Below are 17,678 nucleotides of genomic sequence, written 5' to 3'. Positions count from 1 at the left end.
ATATTGAATGATATAACTTTTATAAAAATATTAGTAGATAATGTTTAACTTAAAACGTTAAGTTAAATATTTTGACTTATCAAAATAAGTGATTTTTAACTTAATTAACCAATTTAAGTGGTGGAGAAACAATCGTTATCAAACACATTTAAATTAAATAAGTGTTTAATATTTTAATTTAAACAATTAAGTGCTTTATCAAAAAGGCCTAAAACTTACTTTGTAAAAAACAAAGTAAGCATAGCCTTTACCATATTTAATTGGTTTAAAAAAAATATAATGTTAATTTCTTATTTATCCGTCTTCTAAATTTATATATATATTTTTTAAATCAATTACTATAATAATAAATTGTATAATGCCAAAAAAATCTTAAATAACACGTAGTCAAATGTCATTTTAATCCATTTTTAATCTTTCTCCAAAATTGGAATTTAGGATAAAAACGGATTTACGATTTAGTAAACTTGTAATTTGGGAGATTTTAGTAATTACGAAAAAGAATAAAAAGAACACAGAAAGATACTGTATCTGTATTAATGGTAGGAGTTCCATCAACTCAACCATAATCAGCTTCTCTCCTCCTCCCTCTCTCCACTACTAACAGAAGAAGAGAAACATACCAATTGCGCTATTTTTTTTCCTTCTCTCTCTCTATCAGATCCATTGCATTTGCGTTTCCTTTTTCAATAATAAAGGTACACTCTCTCAGCTGATTTAACTGCACATTTTTATATTTTCTATTATTGTTGTAATGTTTTTGTGTTTCTCATTCTGGATCTGACGTATTACCTTACTTCTCCTTGTTAGAATTTAGCTTTCAATGTTACGGATTGGAGTTTCAAGATGTTCATTGCTGATTTCAATCAATTTTGATTTTGACTCATTATAATGCCAGTTTGAAGATGTTCATTGCTGATTTCAATCAATTTTGATTTTGACTCATTATCATGCCTCTTTTCTCTCTTTTCCTTTTTCTTTTTATGTTGCCTTTTCTATATTTGGCCATTGCTCGCATTAATCGTACTATTAATGGCTTTAGTTTCCATTTTGGTTTCACAATTATGGATATTTTTCTTGCTTGTTTTTTAGTCATTATATTTTTTGGAATAAGGCTAGTTCCATGCTGTTTTAATGAATTTCAATACCTTTGGCTATCACAGGAGTTGATGTTTGGTACAAGATCTTGGAAGACTCGTCTAAGTCTTATCATTCATATCCAGGTCTGATCTAAAAAATGATTGGCATGAACAAAATGGCATCAGCAAAATATACTAGGATAGATGCTAGAAGGCAACCAACAAATTATTGCTCAACACTTAGAATTGTGGTTTTTGTTGTTCTCTGCTTGGTTGGGATATGGATGATGTCATCGTTGTTTGTAGTTCCTGGTCAAATTGTTGAAGTTTCTCAGGAAAACAAGAATGAGGTGAAGGAAGAAAAGCAAGAAGAGACACATGAGACAATTAAGAAATCTGCCACTGATGAGACCGAAACAGAGAAAAAAACTGAAACTGATGAAATTGGGACAAAATTGGATGAGAGTTCTAGTGGAACAAAGGATGAGAATACAGACAATGGCATAAATCTTGATGTACCAGCCAATAACCAGAGTTCAGGTGAGCTATATCCTTCAAGGGTTTACTTGGAGCATTTGATTGAATTATGAACCACACGCTGAGTGGGTTGTGGTCAATTCAGTTAGTTGAGTCAAAGAATGTAAAAGAACCATAAGGATATTCTAACTTAATTGAATTTATATAACTGGAAAGTGTGCTATGTCACCGTTGGACCTGATTGCTGAATAGGAACAAATTCATAGGAAGTTCTGATGACAGTAAAATTCCAAAAAAAAGTGACTTCTTTTTATTATATGTACCCCGGAATTTTTTGGCAAATAGTCTTGCATCATCTCCTTAAGATTCATTCTTGTTTGTTTGGAATAGACATGAGTTAAACAAGATAGAATTTGAGTAACAGACACTGTTATGGCTGTAAATTCATTAAATACTCGTATTATTAGATAAGTAAGCTGGTTTTGGGGAGAAAAGTGGCTCTAGATAGCATAGTGTAGGATTCAATTGTATGCAAAGAAAACTATAGCTGTGGCAAGTTTCATGGTTAGAAAATTCTAGAAGTGCCCTTTTGCATTTTAGTTTAGATGCAGACAATTCAAGCAATTTCTATTTTGTGGATTTTTTAACTACCACTAAAAAAGATATGAAACGGTGAATGAGCAAATTCACTTGCTCATTAAGGTGTATGTGAAAATTACTGTTCTTCATATCAGTCTTGATCACGTGCACCTTAATGAGCATGTAGAATTTGCCCATTCACCGTTAGATCTAGGCTTATTAGAATCCTAAGGTGGAGATTCAAAGCATCCTGAGGCTTAGATTTAATAAGCCTATATCTAACGGTGAATGAGCAAATTCACTTGCTCATTAAGGTGTATGTGAAAATTCCTGTTCTTCATATCAGTCTTGATCACGTGCACCTTAATGAGCATGTAGAATTTGCCCATTCACCGTTAGATCTAGGCTTATTAGAATCCTAAGGTGGAGATTCAAAGCATCCTGAGGCTTAGATTTAATAAGCCTATATCTAACGGTGAATGAGCAAATTCACTTGCTCATTAAGGTGTATGTGAAAATTCCTGTTCTTCATATCAGTCTTGATCACGTGCACCTTAATGAGCATGTAGAATTTGCCCATTCACGTTAGATCTAGGCTTATTAGAATCCTAAGGTGGAGATTCAAAGCATCCTGAGGCTTAGATTTAATAAGCCTATATCTAACGGTGAATGAGCAAATTCACTTGCTCATTAAGGTGTATGTGAAAATTCCTGTTCTTCATATAGCCTTACAGAACACTTAGTTCCTTCGAGTTGCTTGATCCTGCTCATATTATCCTATCTCCAGTGCATATTCCTGACTTAGCAACTTTGCTTTTTGATATAATTTATACCTTTTCAGCCTTTAGCAGCCTAGAAACTAGCCCTGAAATGAATTTGCAGGCTGTGCTGCATCAGTTGTGTTAATTATTCCTATGTGAAGCTAAAAGTTAGTATGGGAAAAACTCAAAGTGAAATGCTTGATGAAATAGGAAAAAATCAAAATAGAGGCAGAGACTCCCAGATTTATTTCTTCATTGTGAATTGGTAATTTTATCATTTCTTCTTAGTCTAGATGTTTATAATTTTTGTGAAGTCTTGTTCATCTAAACTTGTTACCTGATTTGCTTTTGGCTTGATGTTCTGCAATACTGTTATTTGTGCAGATATTGTTTTTCTTCTACCCGTTCTTTCTCATTTGAGTATCTTTTCTGTTCCTTGGGTGGAGCAGTTTTTCCGATTCATCCAAAGTTATCTAACGGACATGATTTATTTATAATCAATTGAATGCATGTCTGAATAGTTTCAAATTGACAATCCCCCTCTTTTTTTTTTTGGAACACTACACAGATGTCAAATGGCCTACATAACGTGGTCTGTCCTCTTTCTGACTTTTAGAAAATTATTATTTCTCCTGATTATAAAGGCTTGATATTGATATGTTTTCTCAGTTAGTTCCCTTGTACGGAATATTATTTTCAAGAATGATGTTGCTATATATTCCTCTGTCAGAGATTAATATATATTCCATGCATACAAAGTCAGATTAACTTCCAAAGCGAACAAACACACGGTTCTGCCTATTTCAATAGTAACTTTTATCTTACAACTCAAGGATTTAAGATCCTAAAACCTTATTTTTTGGAAACAAGTAAAATAACTAGATCAAGTCTGAGCTACATTTCATTTACAAAGCTTTATACATACTAATGAGGATGTCAGAGATTAATATAAGATATGTGATTGAGCCTTAACTATAAGCTCGAGCTTTTAGTTAAAGGTCCACTTCATATTAATAGTGGACACTCCCCCACACGCAAATGCCTACTAGGCTTGAAGCGTGCACAACACAAATGGGGCTGCCAGGAATCGAACCCTGGACCACTTGGTCAAAGTGGCTTTGATACCATGTCATGGAACCGATTGAATTAAAAGCTCGAGCTGATAGTTAAGGCCCAATCACAGATCTTATATTAATCTCTGACATCCTCATTAGTATGTATAAAGCTTTGTAAATGAAATGTAGCTCAGACTTGATCTAGTTATTTTACTTGTTTCCAAAAAATAAGTTTTTAGGATCTTAAATCCTTGAGTTGTAAGATAAAAGTTACTATTGAAATAGGCAGAACCGTGTGTTTGTTCGCTTTGGAAGTTAATCTGACTTTGTATGCATGGATGCATGTCATTTTTCATGTAATATTATAACAAGGATGCTCCTCAAGTCTACTAAACACTCTCTTTAACTCATACTTTTGTGGAAGACACTAACACAGGAATTTACCTCATTACCATCTCTATTGGCCTTCTCCATTCTTATTTTTATGGGCTGGATTTTGTTGCTGATGCTTCTACATAATGTTTTTTCATTTTGAATTCGCAAGCATGTTGAAGAAAAATATTTGCATTCTGTAATTTCAGAAAAGATGGGGAGTTCAAAGGAAAGCTCTGGTGATTTGCCAATGAATGTTACTCCTTCATTGGCATCAGAAACAGAAGCTAGTCATGGAGATAGTGTATCTTCTCCCACAGCGAAAGGTTCTTAAATATTCATCATCATCTTCTGAAATATTATTTATGATATATTTATGCAATTTTTGCTCCCTCTTTTTTTGCGATTCCATTTTGTTTTCATTGTTAAGTCATGAACTTGTGGTGAATGCATATTTTGACTCAATAATCTGACTATTTTAGGGTTTGCCATCTAAATGTTTAAGCAGTTGGTTTTGTTTCTCATTAAGTATTCTTGAATTTCAAGTTCAAGAAAAAATATTTTCCCTTTTGTTGATACAACATCTTCTAATGAGTCCTACAACTTAAAGATATTGAAAATACAACATATTCATTTCTTATTAAGTTAGTCTCGTTAGGAAAGTTATAGGTAGGGCATTTTCATGGCCAAATTGTTTTTCATTGTATTGGATGCTATATCTAGTTATAGTTAGAACACAAGTTTTATAATGCATCAAAACTATAGATAGGACATTCATTTTAGTGCTTGTCAAGTTTCGTACCACATCAAATGAGAAATGGGAACACTTCAATTTCTTGTTTTGGATTCTTTTGATGATAGTAATGCTTGCCTTAGCAGTCCAGCACAAAATAAAGTTGTAAGAGATAAGAAAGTGAAAGGCACACCTGTATTATATGAAGAGTATTGAAAAGCATATAGTGGGTTCACTTTGCTATAGATTTTAGTAGATTATATTAAAATAATCTATAAAGTCAACTGCCACTAGTTTAAGACAGTGAATCTATTAAGTTTAGTAACTAGTTTATCCACATAGATCATTTTAATCAGAACATAAACACTCCTGCCCAAACCAAAATAGATGAAGTAGGATTTTATTGATATATTCTCCTCTACGACTGACTGAGAAAGACAAAATAACGAAGTTCGCTAATAATCTACAATAGAACTCAATGCAGAAATGTCATGAAGAACAGAATGGAGAATTTTTTTTATCACCTCAGGAGTTAGAATTCCCTGTATTTACTCAGTGAAGAGCCATTCTCTTTCCCTATAACATGTACCTTTTCTTCAGGCCAACCAGCCAGAAATACTTGTCTTATTCCCTCAGTATCCTTACAGCTCAGCAAGGAATAACTTATTTCCTTTTGCCCCAAGCTGGACTCCCACATCTTTTCACCCTTTCTTTTTTTCTAGAAAGACGTCCCAGACTCTAGGCCCAACTAATTCACTAAATTGTCCCCATCAGGCTTTTCCCTATCACATTTTTTACTTTACTCGTTACTATTTATAATTATATTGTGTTTTTGTAAAAGAACTAGAAAGCTCGAAAATATCATATTATTATCAATATCTATACATAGAAAAATAATATTCGTTAGTCTTTCGTCAACTATAATAAATTTTGTATGTTAGGAATAAAAAGAACTTGATAACACCAATTTAATGTCAGGATCATTCAATCAGGTAACACATAAATAATACTCATAGTTGATTGCTATTTACTGCTATTAAGTATCACTCTATCCTCATCAGCTAAAAAGTAAAACTAATTGACATCGTACAGAAACAACACTCAGTACAAAAATCAAAGAAGAAAAACTGAAACACCAAGATGAAGTAGTGTTAAATCATGAGATAGGCTTTTGAATTTTTTCCTTTTTAGGATTAACTGACAACTCCTCTTTACTTTGCCAAAAAAGTTCAGAGATTTCCAACATTGGATAGCAATGCCTTGCCTGCTCCCTTTTTGCAAAGAAACTATAGAACATCATCTTAATATGTAGTTTATAAATCTAAATATTACTCCAAGAAAAAGTACAAGGGAGGTCAGATAGTTAAGCTGGTGATTTTTAGAAAAAAAACAATGAGAGGCAATGCTGACTTGTTTTGGGGATAATTGCAAACTGATGACACAAGTTTATGGACTCTGAACCCTTGTCCATAATTTGCAGTTAACTCCAGAAAAGACAATAAATGGAGTAAATAATGAAAGAGGGGTTGATATATTATAGAGCTTAAAAACATGAAAGATGCTACAAACTTTAAAAGTCAAAGCATTCATGGGATGGGACAAAGTACACATCCAAAGGGAAATGCAACTAGTCCATTTGGAAAATCTACATACTCGTACTGAAGTGTTAATGGGCATAGTTGTTAAAGGCACAAGGCACTAAGGGTCCTTGAGCCTAGGCCCAAGGCGCAACTCAAGGCATGTGCCTGAGGAACACGAGGCGGAGAAACGAAAAATATATATACTCTATTACTAGTTAAAGCATATCAATATTTGATATCAGTATCACTAATACTCTATTACTAGTCAAAGCATAAACCAAAAACTCTTATGACACATAAACAAGACAAAACGACATAAAACCATAATACTAAATGTCCAAAACACCAAGTTAAGTTCATACTTCATAGAGATATTAACATAAAACAGTAATAAAAAAAAAAAACTAGTGAAAACAGTATATGTTACTGTTCTTATTTATGTCTCTTGATATTCTTATTTATATCAAGGGTTAATATTAAGTTTATTTAAATTAGATTAGTGGTTGAGATTAATCAACCATTTGTTTTACATAAAACAGTAAAAAAAAAAACCTTAGTAAAAACAGTATATGTTACTGAGGCGCACTTTGATTCAGGCTCCGAAGCCGAGGCAAGGCACACAAGGCGAGAGCCTTTTAAACTGCACCTCACCTTGTGCAATCAAGGCTCACTACCTTGAGCCTTGAGGTGCGCCTTTAACAACTATGTTAATGGGTCTGAGCTAACGTATAAATGCAAAATATGTATACTTTTACGTATATGCATACATTTGCATTAAGTTTGTATTTGTTTCTAAGGATGTCTGTATGCCATCTTTTCAGCCTGCAATTATGCAAAGGGTAGATGGGTGGAAGACAACAGGAGGCCCTTGTATTCTGGGGCTGGATGTAAACAATGGCTATCTGAAATGTGGGCATGCAGACTAACACAACGAACCGATTTTTCCTATGAGAGATATCGGTGGCAGCCTGATGATTGCGAAATGACAGAGTTTAAGGATTCTGAATTCTTAAGAAGGTTTTTATTTTTTTATTTTTTTATTTTTTATATTTACTTTATAATCTCCTTATCTGCACAAGCAAAGAAAGATCTAATAAGCTTGCACTGTTCCTAAAACATAATAATATCAACTATACTTTTTTTTGAAATAAAAAAAAGAACAACAAAATAAACTGGGTTTTTATTATCATTCTTCTGGACTGACTTATTTTAATGCCCCAAATATTGTTGCATTTCAGGATGCAGGACAAAACAATTGCATTTATAGGAGATTCTTTAGGCAGACAACAATTTCAATCTTTGATGTGTATGGCAACTGGCGGAGAATGGAGGCTAGACGTTGAGGATGTGGGGGTAGAATATGGTCTTGTGAAGGCCCGTGGAGCTGTCCGTCCTGATGGTTGGGCTTATCGATTCACAAACACGAATACCACCATCTTATATTACTGGTCAGCGAGCCTCGCAGATCTAGAGCCTTTGAACGTCTCAGATCCAACCACTGACGTTGCCATGCATTTGGACCGTGCACCAGCTTTCATGAGACAATTCCTTGATCGATTTGATGTGTTAATTCTCAACACAGGACATCATTGGAACAGAGGGAAGCTTAGAGCAAACCGTTGGGTGATGTATGCAAATGGGAAGCCTATCAAGGATAAAAAACTTCTAGACATTGGGAATGCGAAGAACTTTACAGTACATAGTATCGCCAAGTGGCTCGATTCTCAACTTCCATCCCATCCCCGACTTGTAGCTTTCTTTAGAACCATCTCACCAAGGCATTTCCGTTTCGGGGACTGGAACACCGGAGGCAACTGTGACAATACTACTCCATTGACTGGAGGGAGTGAAGTTTCACGGAATGATTCAATGGATGAAGTTGTGGGGGATGCTGTTAAGGGTACAAAAATAAAGCTTTTGGATGTTACTGCTGTGTCTGATCTGAGGGACGAGGGACACATTTCTCGATACAGTGTGAAGGCGAAAGAAGGGGTAAATGATTGCTTGCATTGGTGCTTACCTGGCATTCCAGACACATGGAATGAACTTGTTGCTGCTCAGGTATAGAGTCCAGCACCAGCATATCAATTAACAAGGCAGGCATTTGTATATATACAGACAGTGCAGAGATGGAATCTTGTGGTAAGACTTTCTGTCTCCTATTTTTATGGACTTAAAGCTCTTGGAGAATTTCCAAGAATGGATCACATGATCAATAGTTCTCCAGAAAAGCTGGAAAAGCTCGAGATTCGGCTTCAAAGGATGTAATCAATTCAAGACAGCCATTGATTTAAGTAAGTTTCTGACATGAAATGGAAATTTTGATGTTTCAAGCATGTCTATAATGTTGATTCTTTAAGAAAAACTATATCCTAGATAAGTAGAAAGATCATCTGTATTCATTAGAACATGAGATTCATATGAAATGTATCTATTCAGTTACTGCTATTCTGCCAATAAAAAAACTCCAGTAATTTTACTATTCAATTTAACTTAATACCATGTCATTAGGGTTGTCAACTGGCCCGAAATTCTGAAAAAGTGAGATGAGGAATTCCTTTTATCTTCAAAATTGGGACGGAGATGGTGAATACACTTCCCACACTATATTTGATTTCCAAAGTTATTAATAAATTATGGTAGAGGCTATGCTTATTTTGTTTTTGACAAAGTAAGCATGACTTTGTGTGTTTGTACCATTGGATGATGGAGTGTAAAATTAATCCAATGGTGCAAAAACACAAAGTAATAATTAGGCTTAATACATCATTTGCCCTCTGAACTTGTCAAAAAAGCTTGATTGGCTCCCTGAACTTTCAAAGTGTCCCGATAGCCCCCTGAACTTGCATAAAATACTCAGTTAGTCCCCTGAACTTGCGTAAAATGTAATCAATTGATCACTCGGTCGTAAAAAAGTAAGTTAAATGCGAAAGATGTATTCCACGCATCTCAGAATGTTATTACATAATTAAAAAATAAATTAAAAATGAAGTTATTACTTGTTCAACTATACAACTTGTCTTCTCTAATATTAGAACTGCATATCTCGATTTTGGTCGTTTTACTTTTTTTTAAGACTCCTACAATACATATTCCGTATTTAACTTACTTTTTTTGCGACTGAGTGATCAATTGATTACATTTTACACAAGTTCAGGGAGCTAACTGAACATTTTATGCAAGTTCAGGGGGCTATCGGGACACTTTTAAAGTTTAGGAGACCAATCAAGTTTTTTGGACAAGTTCAGGGGCAAATGATATACTAAGCCATTTATCCTATTTAAAAGTTTCTAAATAGAGATGTGGTATATTTTGTTAACAAAATATAATATTTTAAATTAGATCGTTAAGTTCTAATAACAAATAAAGATATTTTTATTTTTTACAATAATATTGTATGAAAATATTGTGTATGTAATTTACTATATTTTGTTAATAAAATACATACCTTTATTTGCAAATTTAAAACCACATGTCTTGGCAAATCACAAACATTATTTGCAAATTTAAAAATCGAGTTAGAAAATATAAAAATGCGAAAACAGAGGTTTTTGGTCAGTGTGCCTCTAGGGGAACAGTCACGACCAAAGAGGGGCTAAAGGACTCCTCCTGTGCCATTTTGCATTTCGTAGGGTTTTATTCGCCAGTAATCACTCCAAAACAAACATATCAGTTACTTTCGGAAGGTTTGGGTCTGTTTGGTTCAGCTGTTAGCTAATAGCTGTTGCGGTTGCTGTTAGCTGTTTGTAGTTGCAGTAAGCTGTTAGCAGTTGCTATTAGCTGTTTGTTATTACCTGTTTAATTACTAGTGTTTGGTAAAATTATATTGAACTGTTGCTGTTCGGATTTAAAATGTGTAAAATGGACATGTTTTAAATTAATCAACGATTAAATTATAAAAGGGATAAAACTGTGCAATTTTACTCCTAATATTAGCAAGTTGGGTCGGTTTTTGTGATTTAATAATAAAATTGAAAATTAATATTATAAATTTGGTAAAATATTTGAATTTTTTTGTCCAACTCGTACAAAAGACAATATATATATATATATATATATATATATATATATATATATATTATTTTTTTAAAAAAAATCATGTCTAATCATATGTTTGTGATCTGTTACTAACGATGATAAAATGGTGCACGTGTGAAGTGTAGATAACAATATTAATGACTAAAAAAACAGTTTAATAAATTATTTCTCAAATTGACCTTACTTGTCAATGTTAGGAGTAAAATTGCTTTTGGCTGCCAATATTAGGGGTATAAATGCACAATTTTAAACGTTAAGGGTAAAATTACTCCTAGCTATAAATGTTATGGATATTTTTGCACCTTATCCTATTATAAAATAAAAAAAATGTGTTACACAAATTAATAAAACTAATCTATATAAAAAAATAAAAAATTTATTTAATGCAACAAAATTTTATTCTTCCGGTAATTATGTTGTAGAAATATAAATAATGTTAAAAAATAAATATATTTTATGCAAAAAAGAAGGATAATTTTGTCAATAACAAATAACTACAAACAGCTGTTTATGAAAAGCTCCAAATAAGAGCTTTTCGTGAAACGCTCCAAAACGCTGCAGTTTCCAGAGAAAATGCTAAACGCTGCGGTTATATAAACCTAACCAAACGCTATATTCCCTGCAGTTTGGAGTGAAACGCTAAACGCTCCTCCGAAAAGCTAAAACAAACAGCCATTAATTTGTAAGAAAAAAGGCTTGAGGGGTGGTGAAGCTCAATACAGATGGTTCTTGTCTGGCTAGTGGGCGAATTGCGGCCGGAGGGGTTTTAAGGGATGGAGGGGGTGCCTGGTTGTCTGGTTTCTCTCATAACATTGGTATGGGTTCATCCTTCTCGGCGGAGCTGTGGGGTATCCTCTCTGGGATTAAGCTTGCCAAGAGTCTGGGTGTCAAGAGGCTCTCAGTGGAGTCTGATAATAAGGAGGCCATTGATATGATCTCCGACAATCATGCTATCTGTTTTATTAGCCAAAACCTTATTAAAGCCATTAGGAGGCTTGTCTCCGATTTTGAATCTGTTGAGTTCAGACATATTTACAGAGAGCAAAACCGTATTGCGGACCGCCTGGCTGCTGCTGGCCATGAGAGGATGCTGGGTGTCTCCATTCTTTCTAGTCCTCCTTCCTTTCTCTTACCCCTTCTGCTTGAAGACAGGATCGGGGTCAGCTTTCCTAGGCTGATCCCAGGCTAAGTTGTGCTTGTTTCGTTTTGTTTTTCCTTTCCTTGTTTACCAAAAAAAACAAAAAACTTGAAAAACGAAAAATCTGGGATACATCGATGGACCACCAGCCGCAGCTGGTCAATTGGCCAACACCCTGATTTACCCTTTTTTCGTTTTAAAATATATTTTCTCCCAAATACGAATCCAGACTCTACACCGGTTACATCAAAATCTTGGAATCCCATGATAAATAAAAAAAGGGCGGCCCGGTCGCATATGAATCTCATAAGACTCGAACCTGTGACCTCTGGTCACACGGCAACAACGTTTTACCGTTGCGCCAAGGCTCGCCCTCTTGGAATCCCATGATAAATAAATGAAATTATTTATTTTTTGGAAAACTTGAAATCAAAACAATTAGAATGAAAACAAAGGTGAAAATAAGTGAAAATCAGTGAAAAACACCAAAAAAAAAAAAGATCATGTTTAGTTATGAAACCCGATTTTTACCCTAAAAAATACCCTATATTGATGTGAGGATGTTCCATGAAATATATAAGGTTTTAAGGGATAATTTGTATTGGGAAAAAGGAGTAAAATCACTTTGATCTCTTGTTTCGGAGAAATAAGTGGCTCCTAGCTTTCAATTCCATAAGCATTCAAAACCCTACCATTATTGGAAAGGAATAGCTGTTAAGAGTTCTCGTTCTACTTCCTCTTAGCTGGTACAGTATGAACTCAAACCGTTGGGATTGGGGGAAGAGGCTTGAGAAAGTTAGGCCAGCTATATTTCAATTCGTCCTCTTTTTTCAAGGGTTTCATAACTGGACGCTGAACCCATTTCATATTATGGGAGTATTGTTTTAAAATTTTATCTCCTATAGCTCTTCTAAAATTAGTATATATTGATTCTATGAAGTATTATTTTAATGTTTGAAGGTAGATGATATTGTTAAGAATGCATGTTCTTATTTGAGATGCCTTATGTTCAACTCTCTCTAACCTAAATTTTTTTTTCAACCGCACGGTCAAAATTAGCCCCCTAAATCTAAATTTCTGGCTCCGCCACTACGCTCAAACACCCTAAATGTATTGATTTTAACTAGAAAACCTAAGTGATTATGCTTAGAACTCTCACAAGGCGAAACCTAATTTATGGAATTTAGATACTCTTAAGATGAGAAGATGACAATATAACACTAAGGAAATGCTTTGGAATTGCCTCTCATTTCCTCCAAACTAATATTTATATACATATATATACAATGGGTTGAAAATGGAAGGTGAAAGATGGAAAAATTCCATCGTAATGGCCACCAACCCCATACAACATGGACTTCGTTTTGGGTCTTAGATGGTTAAAGTGACTGATCACATGGCTGCCAAAACGGGCAAGAACCATCTTTGGAAAACTTTTCCATGACCAGCCATTGTTGGTGTTATTCAGGGCCCATCAACCGCGACTAGTAAGGCTCATATGCGTGTTTAGAGCCATTTCCAACTTCATTAGTCTATTGATGTTGGTTCTGTTTGGTAAATAGCGGTTAACTGTTAGCCTATTATTGACTTACTGTTTGATAAAGAGTTTTTTTTTATAAAATTAAAAGTTTAAGTCGCCTTAGAGGTTTTGACTGGTCAAACCTTTAATGGTGGTGTTTGGTAAAGAGATGTTTGAAAGAGGTTACTGGATCAAAAAAAGCCAATTTTGAAAAAACTCATTTTAGGAGCTTTTTCAATTAACTTATTGGACATTTTTACGTCTAATTACTACTCTTTAACCCTAAATAAAAGATTTATCATGTCTTTATTTATCATTTTACACAACAACTATTAACGACCAGCTAAGTTTTACTAAACAAGTTTACACAATCAGCTAGTCCAATCAGTCAATAAAAAAATGTAACAAAAAAAAAATGTAACCAACTAACAACTAACAACTATTTGTCATTACCTTTTTTTGTTAGCTGTTTTGACTAACTGGTTTGACTAGCTGATTATTCAAACTTATTTGGTAGCTGATTTTTTTTTGAAGAAGGAAACTTTTCATTATGAATGAATATCAGACACAGCTACATCCCTCAGGAAAAGAGGAACTGCGTCCCAAGAGGTTGGACTAGGCCAAACAAACGCGGATTTAGCTAATCTATCGGCCACACAGTTCGCACTACGCATTACATGTGTGATTTTAACAGTGGTACAACGACTAGCTACTCTACGGCAGGAATCTAGGACGATCCCAAACTCTGAAAGGTCTGGCTGGCGGGAGTGGAACGCTTCGACGGCGGGCAGCGCATCCACCTCAATATCCACGTTGTGCCAGTTATTAGCAATTACCCAGTACAGCGCCTCCAACAGCCCGCGCGCCTCAGCAAGACGGACATCCCAGCACCCTCTGATCGTTTGCACATAGCATGCCAAAACTCTTCCAGACCAGTTCCGACACACAAAGCCGAAACCCATCTGAGCTTGCGCAGGATTCACTGACACATCCACATTAATTTTTAGGCTTGGGGGGGAGGGAGGAGTCCAGGCACTGGCAGATCGGCGACGGGAGGCGCCAGGCCCGCCATGTATGACGTTTGTTGACTGATAATCCTTCAGCCAGTTTAGACAGGTCCGCACGCAGACAACCGGAGGAATAGTTCGGTTTTCCCAAAGACGCAGGTTCCTCTGCTGCCAAATCTGCCATAGGACCAACGCAGCTTTTTCAATATATTCATGACTTACACCTGCGCAGAAGAGACTCTTCAGCCATTCCGCCACTGAATCCGAACCAGGAGATGGAGCTTCAATTCCCGCTGCTGTCCAGCACGCTAATGCTGCCTGACAGTCGAAAAAAATGTGAGCGTTATGCTCCCCAAAATCATCACACATAACACATAAGTTACACACGTTGAGGCCTTTTAGGAACAGGTTAGCACGGTTTGGGTTCAGATTCTCACAGCACCGCCAGAGGAAGAATTTTACCTTGGGAGGCACGTTCAAGCGCCATAGGGCCGCCCAACCAACTTGCTCTTGAAAACCGTCCTGTAAAAACAAGCGCACGACAATCTTATACCCAGACCGAACAGAGTAGAACCCATCCTTCGAGTAATTCCAAATCATGCGGTCATCAGTATTGAAGTCCCCCGGCGGAGTGGATAGGATGGCTTTCACGACGTTATGATCGAACAGCTCTTCCAGGCATTCACTGTCCCATTCAAGACAGCCGGGGATGCGCAGGTCAGCAACGCGGAGCCACTCGAGGCCAGGGGTCGGATCCTCTCTTATACGGAAGTTCTCCAGCTTAGATAACCAGGGGTCCCACCAAACAGAAACTGACAGACCGTTACCAATCCGCCATCTACTGCCTTCCACAAGCACTGGTCTTGATTGCAGGATGCTCCGCCACACAAGGCTCGGGTTATGACCCACTTGAGCCGTCCAAAAAGTCCCCTCACGGAAATATTTAGCTTTGAGGATCTTCCCGGCTAGAGCATTGTTGTCTGAAATCAATTTCCAAGCCTGCTTCCCGAGTAAAGCAAGATTGAAGGACTGAAGGTGTCTGAAGCCCAATCCCCCGCTACTCTTGTCCCGACAGAGACTCTCCCAGGCACACTAGTGTATTCGTTTCTTACCTGCGGTAGAGCCCCACCAGAAGGAGTTCATCATACGATGAAGCTCAGTGCACAGAGTGGTGGGAAGTAGGAAGATGCTCATGTAGTAAGATGGGATAGCTTGAGCGACTGCTTTTAATAAAACTTCCTTGTCTGCCTGCGAAAGCAACCGGCCACTCCAGTTAAAGAGACGCTTCCACAGCCTATCCCTCAGGTAACTAAACACAGCACGCTTCTTTCTGCCTATCAGCGACGGGAGCCCTAGATAACGCCCAGTGTTCAGCGGGTTGCTTACATTTAGCACAGACTGGACACTATTCTTCAACATCATAGGCACATTTGAGCTAAAAAGGATTCCCGATTTACTAAGGTTAACTGACTGGCCTGAGAGCACCTCATAGGTATTAAGGATGTTCTTCATAGCTGCCGCTTCCTCCAGCGATGCCCTGAAGAAAAGGAAACTGTCATCTGCAAACAGTAGGTGGGAGACCCTGGGAGCCCTGAAACTCGCCTTACTGCCGTGAATACTTCCACAAATTTCCGCTTGCCTGATCAGAGCCGATAAACCCTCTAAACACAAGATAAACAGGTAGGGGGAGAGGGGGTCCCCTTGCCGCAGGCCTCTTTTTGGGATAATCGGGCCCACCTCTTCATTCTCAAGAAGAACATTATACCGCACTGAGGTGACACAAATCATGATCCAATCAACAAAAGTAGAGTGAAACCCCAATTACATCATAATGGCACGGAGATACGGCCACTTGATACGGTCATAGGCTTTACTTATGTCAATCTTTAGCGCCACATCCCCCTTACTGCCTTTAACTTTCCTTTTTATTGAATGAATCAGTTCGAATGCAGCAATTACGTTATCAGATATAGCCCGCCCTGGCACAAAAGCGGACTGCTCTTCCGAGATAACCGCGTCCAGCGTGCGCTTTAATATGTTTGCCAGAACTTTCGCAATAATTTTGTAAAAGACGCTACAAAGCGAGATAGGGCGGAGATCCTTCATACATGCCGGAGATTCGACCTTAGGGATAAGAACGATATGGGTATCTGTAAGGGCAGAGGGGAGCGCACCAGAGCGCAGCCATTGTGTACTGGCATCGCAGATGTCAGGTCCAAGGTCAGGCCATAATTTTTGAAAGAACGCTGGATTTAGACCGTCAGGACCCGGGGCCGTGTCTGGTTTTATAGACGAAATTGCATCACTAAACTCTTCTAGAGAAAAATCAGCCAGCAGAGCCACATTCATGTCTGCAGTAACACGAGGTGCGATAAAATCCAAGTTCGGAGAGCCCTCCCCTTCATCTGAATCAAATAAGGATTGGAAATAATTAAGGATTACCTGATGAATTTCCGGTTTTGATTCAGCCCAGGAAGCATCGTCGCGCTGGAGCCGAGTGATTTGATTCCTTTTTGTTCTAGAGGTGGCGGATGCGTGGAAGTATCGGGTGTTTCTGTCACCACTCTTCAACTAGTGTGATTTTGATCTTTGTTTCCAGTAATCGGCTTCCTGAGCAAGAGCCACATTCAGTTCCTGACGAATATTAGCAACCCTGGTATCATCGGAGGCATAGGCGGATCCCACAGCCTGTTTCAAGCGATAATTACAGCTGGCAATCTGGCGAGTGAAATGGGATTTATAATCTTGACCCCAGCGAGTCATTAATGCAATGTTTAGGCGGAGGCGCTGACAAATTTCCGTACCGGACGACTTCCTCCAGTCTTCTTTGATAAGAGACAAGAACTGACCATCACGCAGCCAACCATTCTCCACTCTGAACCTGAATTTCTTTCTAACCGTGCTTCCTGTATCTGTTCGGAGCTCAATCGGGTAGTGGTCTGAGACACTAGCCACTAGACACTCAAGTCGGGCGTGTGGAAATCTATCCCACCAGCTAGACGTGACCAGGCATCTGTCTAGACGCTCTTTAATAAACTGCTCGGTACCTCTGCCTCTCTCCCAGGTGAAACCGTGCCCTTGTAACGGTAAATCCGTAAGCTCACAATCCCCAACAGCCTCACGGAAACCCCTGAATAACCACTCTGGATGGGGCAGGCCCCCACGTTTATCCTCCACAAACAACAAGTCATTACAGTCGCCGATCACACACCAAGGCAAAACCGACCGGGGCTTCAAAGAACGTAATAGATCCCAGGAGAGGTGTCTGTTTGCCCTGTCAGGTTGCCCGTAGAAGCCTGTGCATCTCCAAGGCAAGCAATTTTCTTCGGAAATATCAAAA

The 17,678-nt window shown here is 37.4% G+C and overlaps 1 protein-coding gene across 1 annotated transcript; it reads left to right on the top strand.

Moving 5' to 3' along the window:
* The first annotated feature begins 538 nt into the window (after positions 1–538).
* Positions 539–9,123, top strand: LOC136208980 (protein trichome birefringence-like 14). The gene is made up of 5 exons (XM_066000302.1): positions 539–698; positions 1,164–1,619; positions 4,533–4,649; positions 7,458–7,653; positions 7,875–9,123. The coding sequence occupies exons 2-5, from the start codon at positions 1,238–1,240 to the stop codon at positions 8,701–8,703; spliced, it is 1,524 nt and encodes a 507-aa protein (XP_065856374.1). The 5' UTR covers positions 539–698; positions 1,164–1,237; the 3' UTR covers positions 8,704–9,123.
* The last annotated feature ends 8,555 nt before the right edge of the window (positions 9,124–17,678 follow it).

This window comes from Euphorbia lathyris, chromosome 10 (genome assembly GCF_963576675.1).
Source record: "Euphorbia lathyris chromosome 10, ddEupLath1.1, whole genome shotgun sequence".
NCBI classification, from domain to species: Eukaryota; Viridiplantae; Streptophyta; class Magnoliopsida; order Malpighiales; family Euphorbiaceae; genus Euphorbia; species Euphorbia lathyris.
The sequence above is the reverse complement of the archived record's forward strand: the minus strand, read 5'-3'. Positions and strand labels throughout refer to the sequence as shown.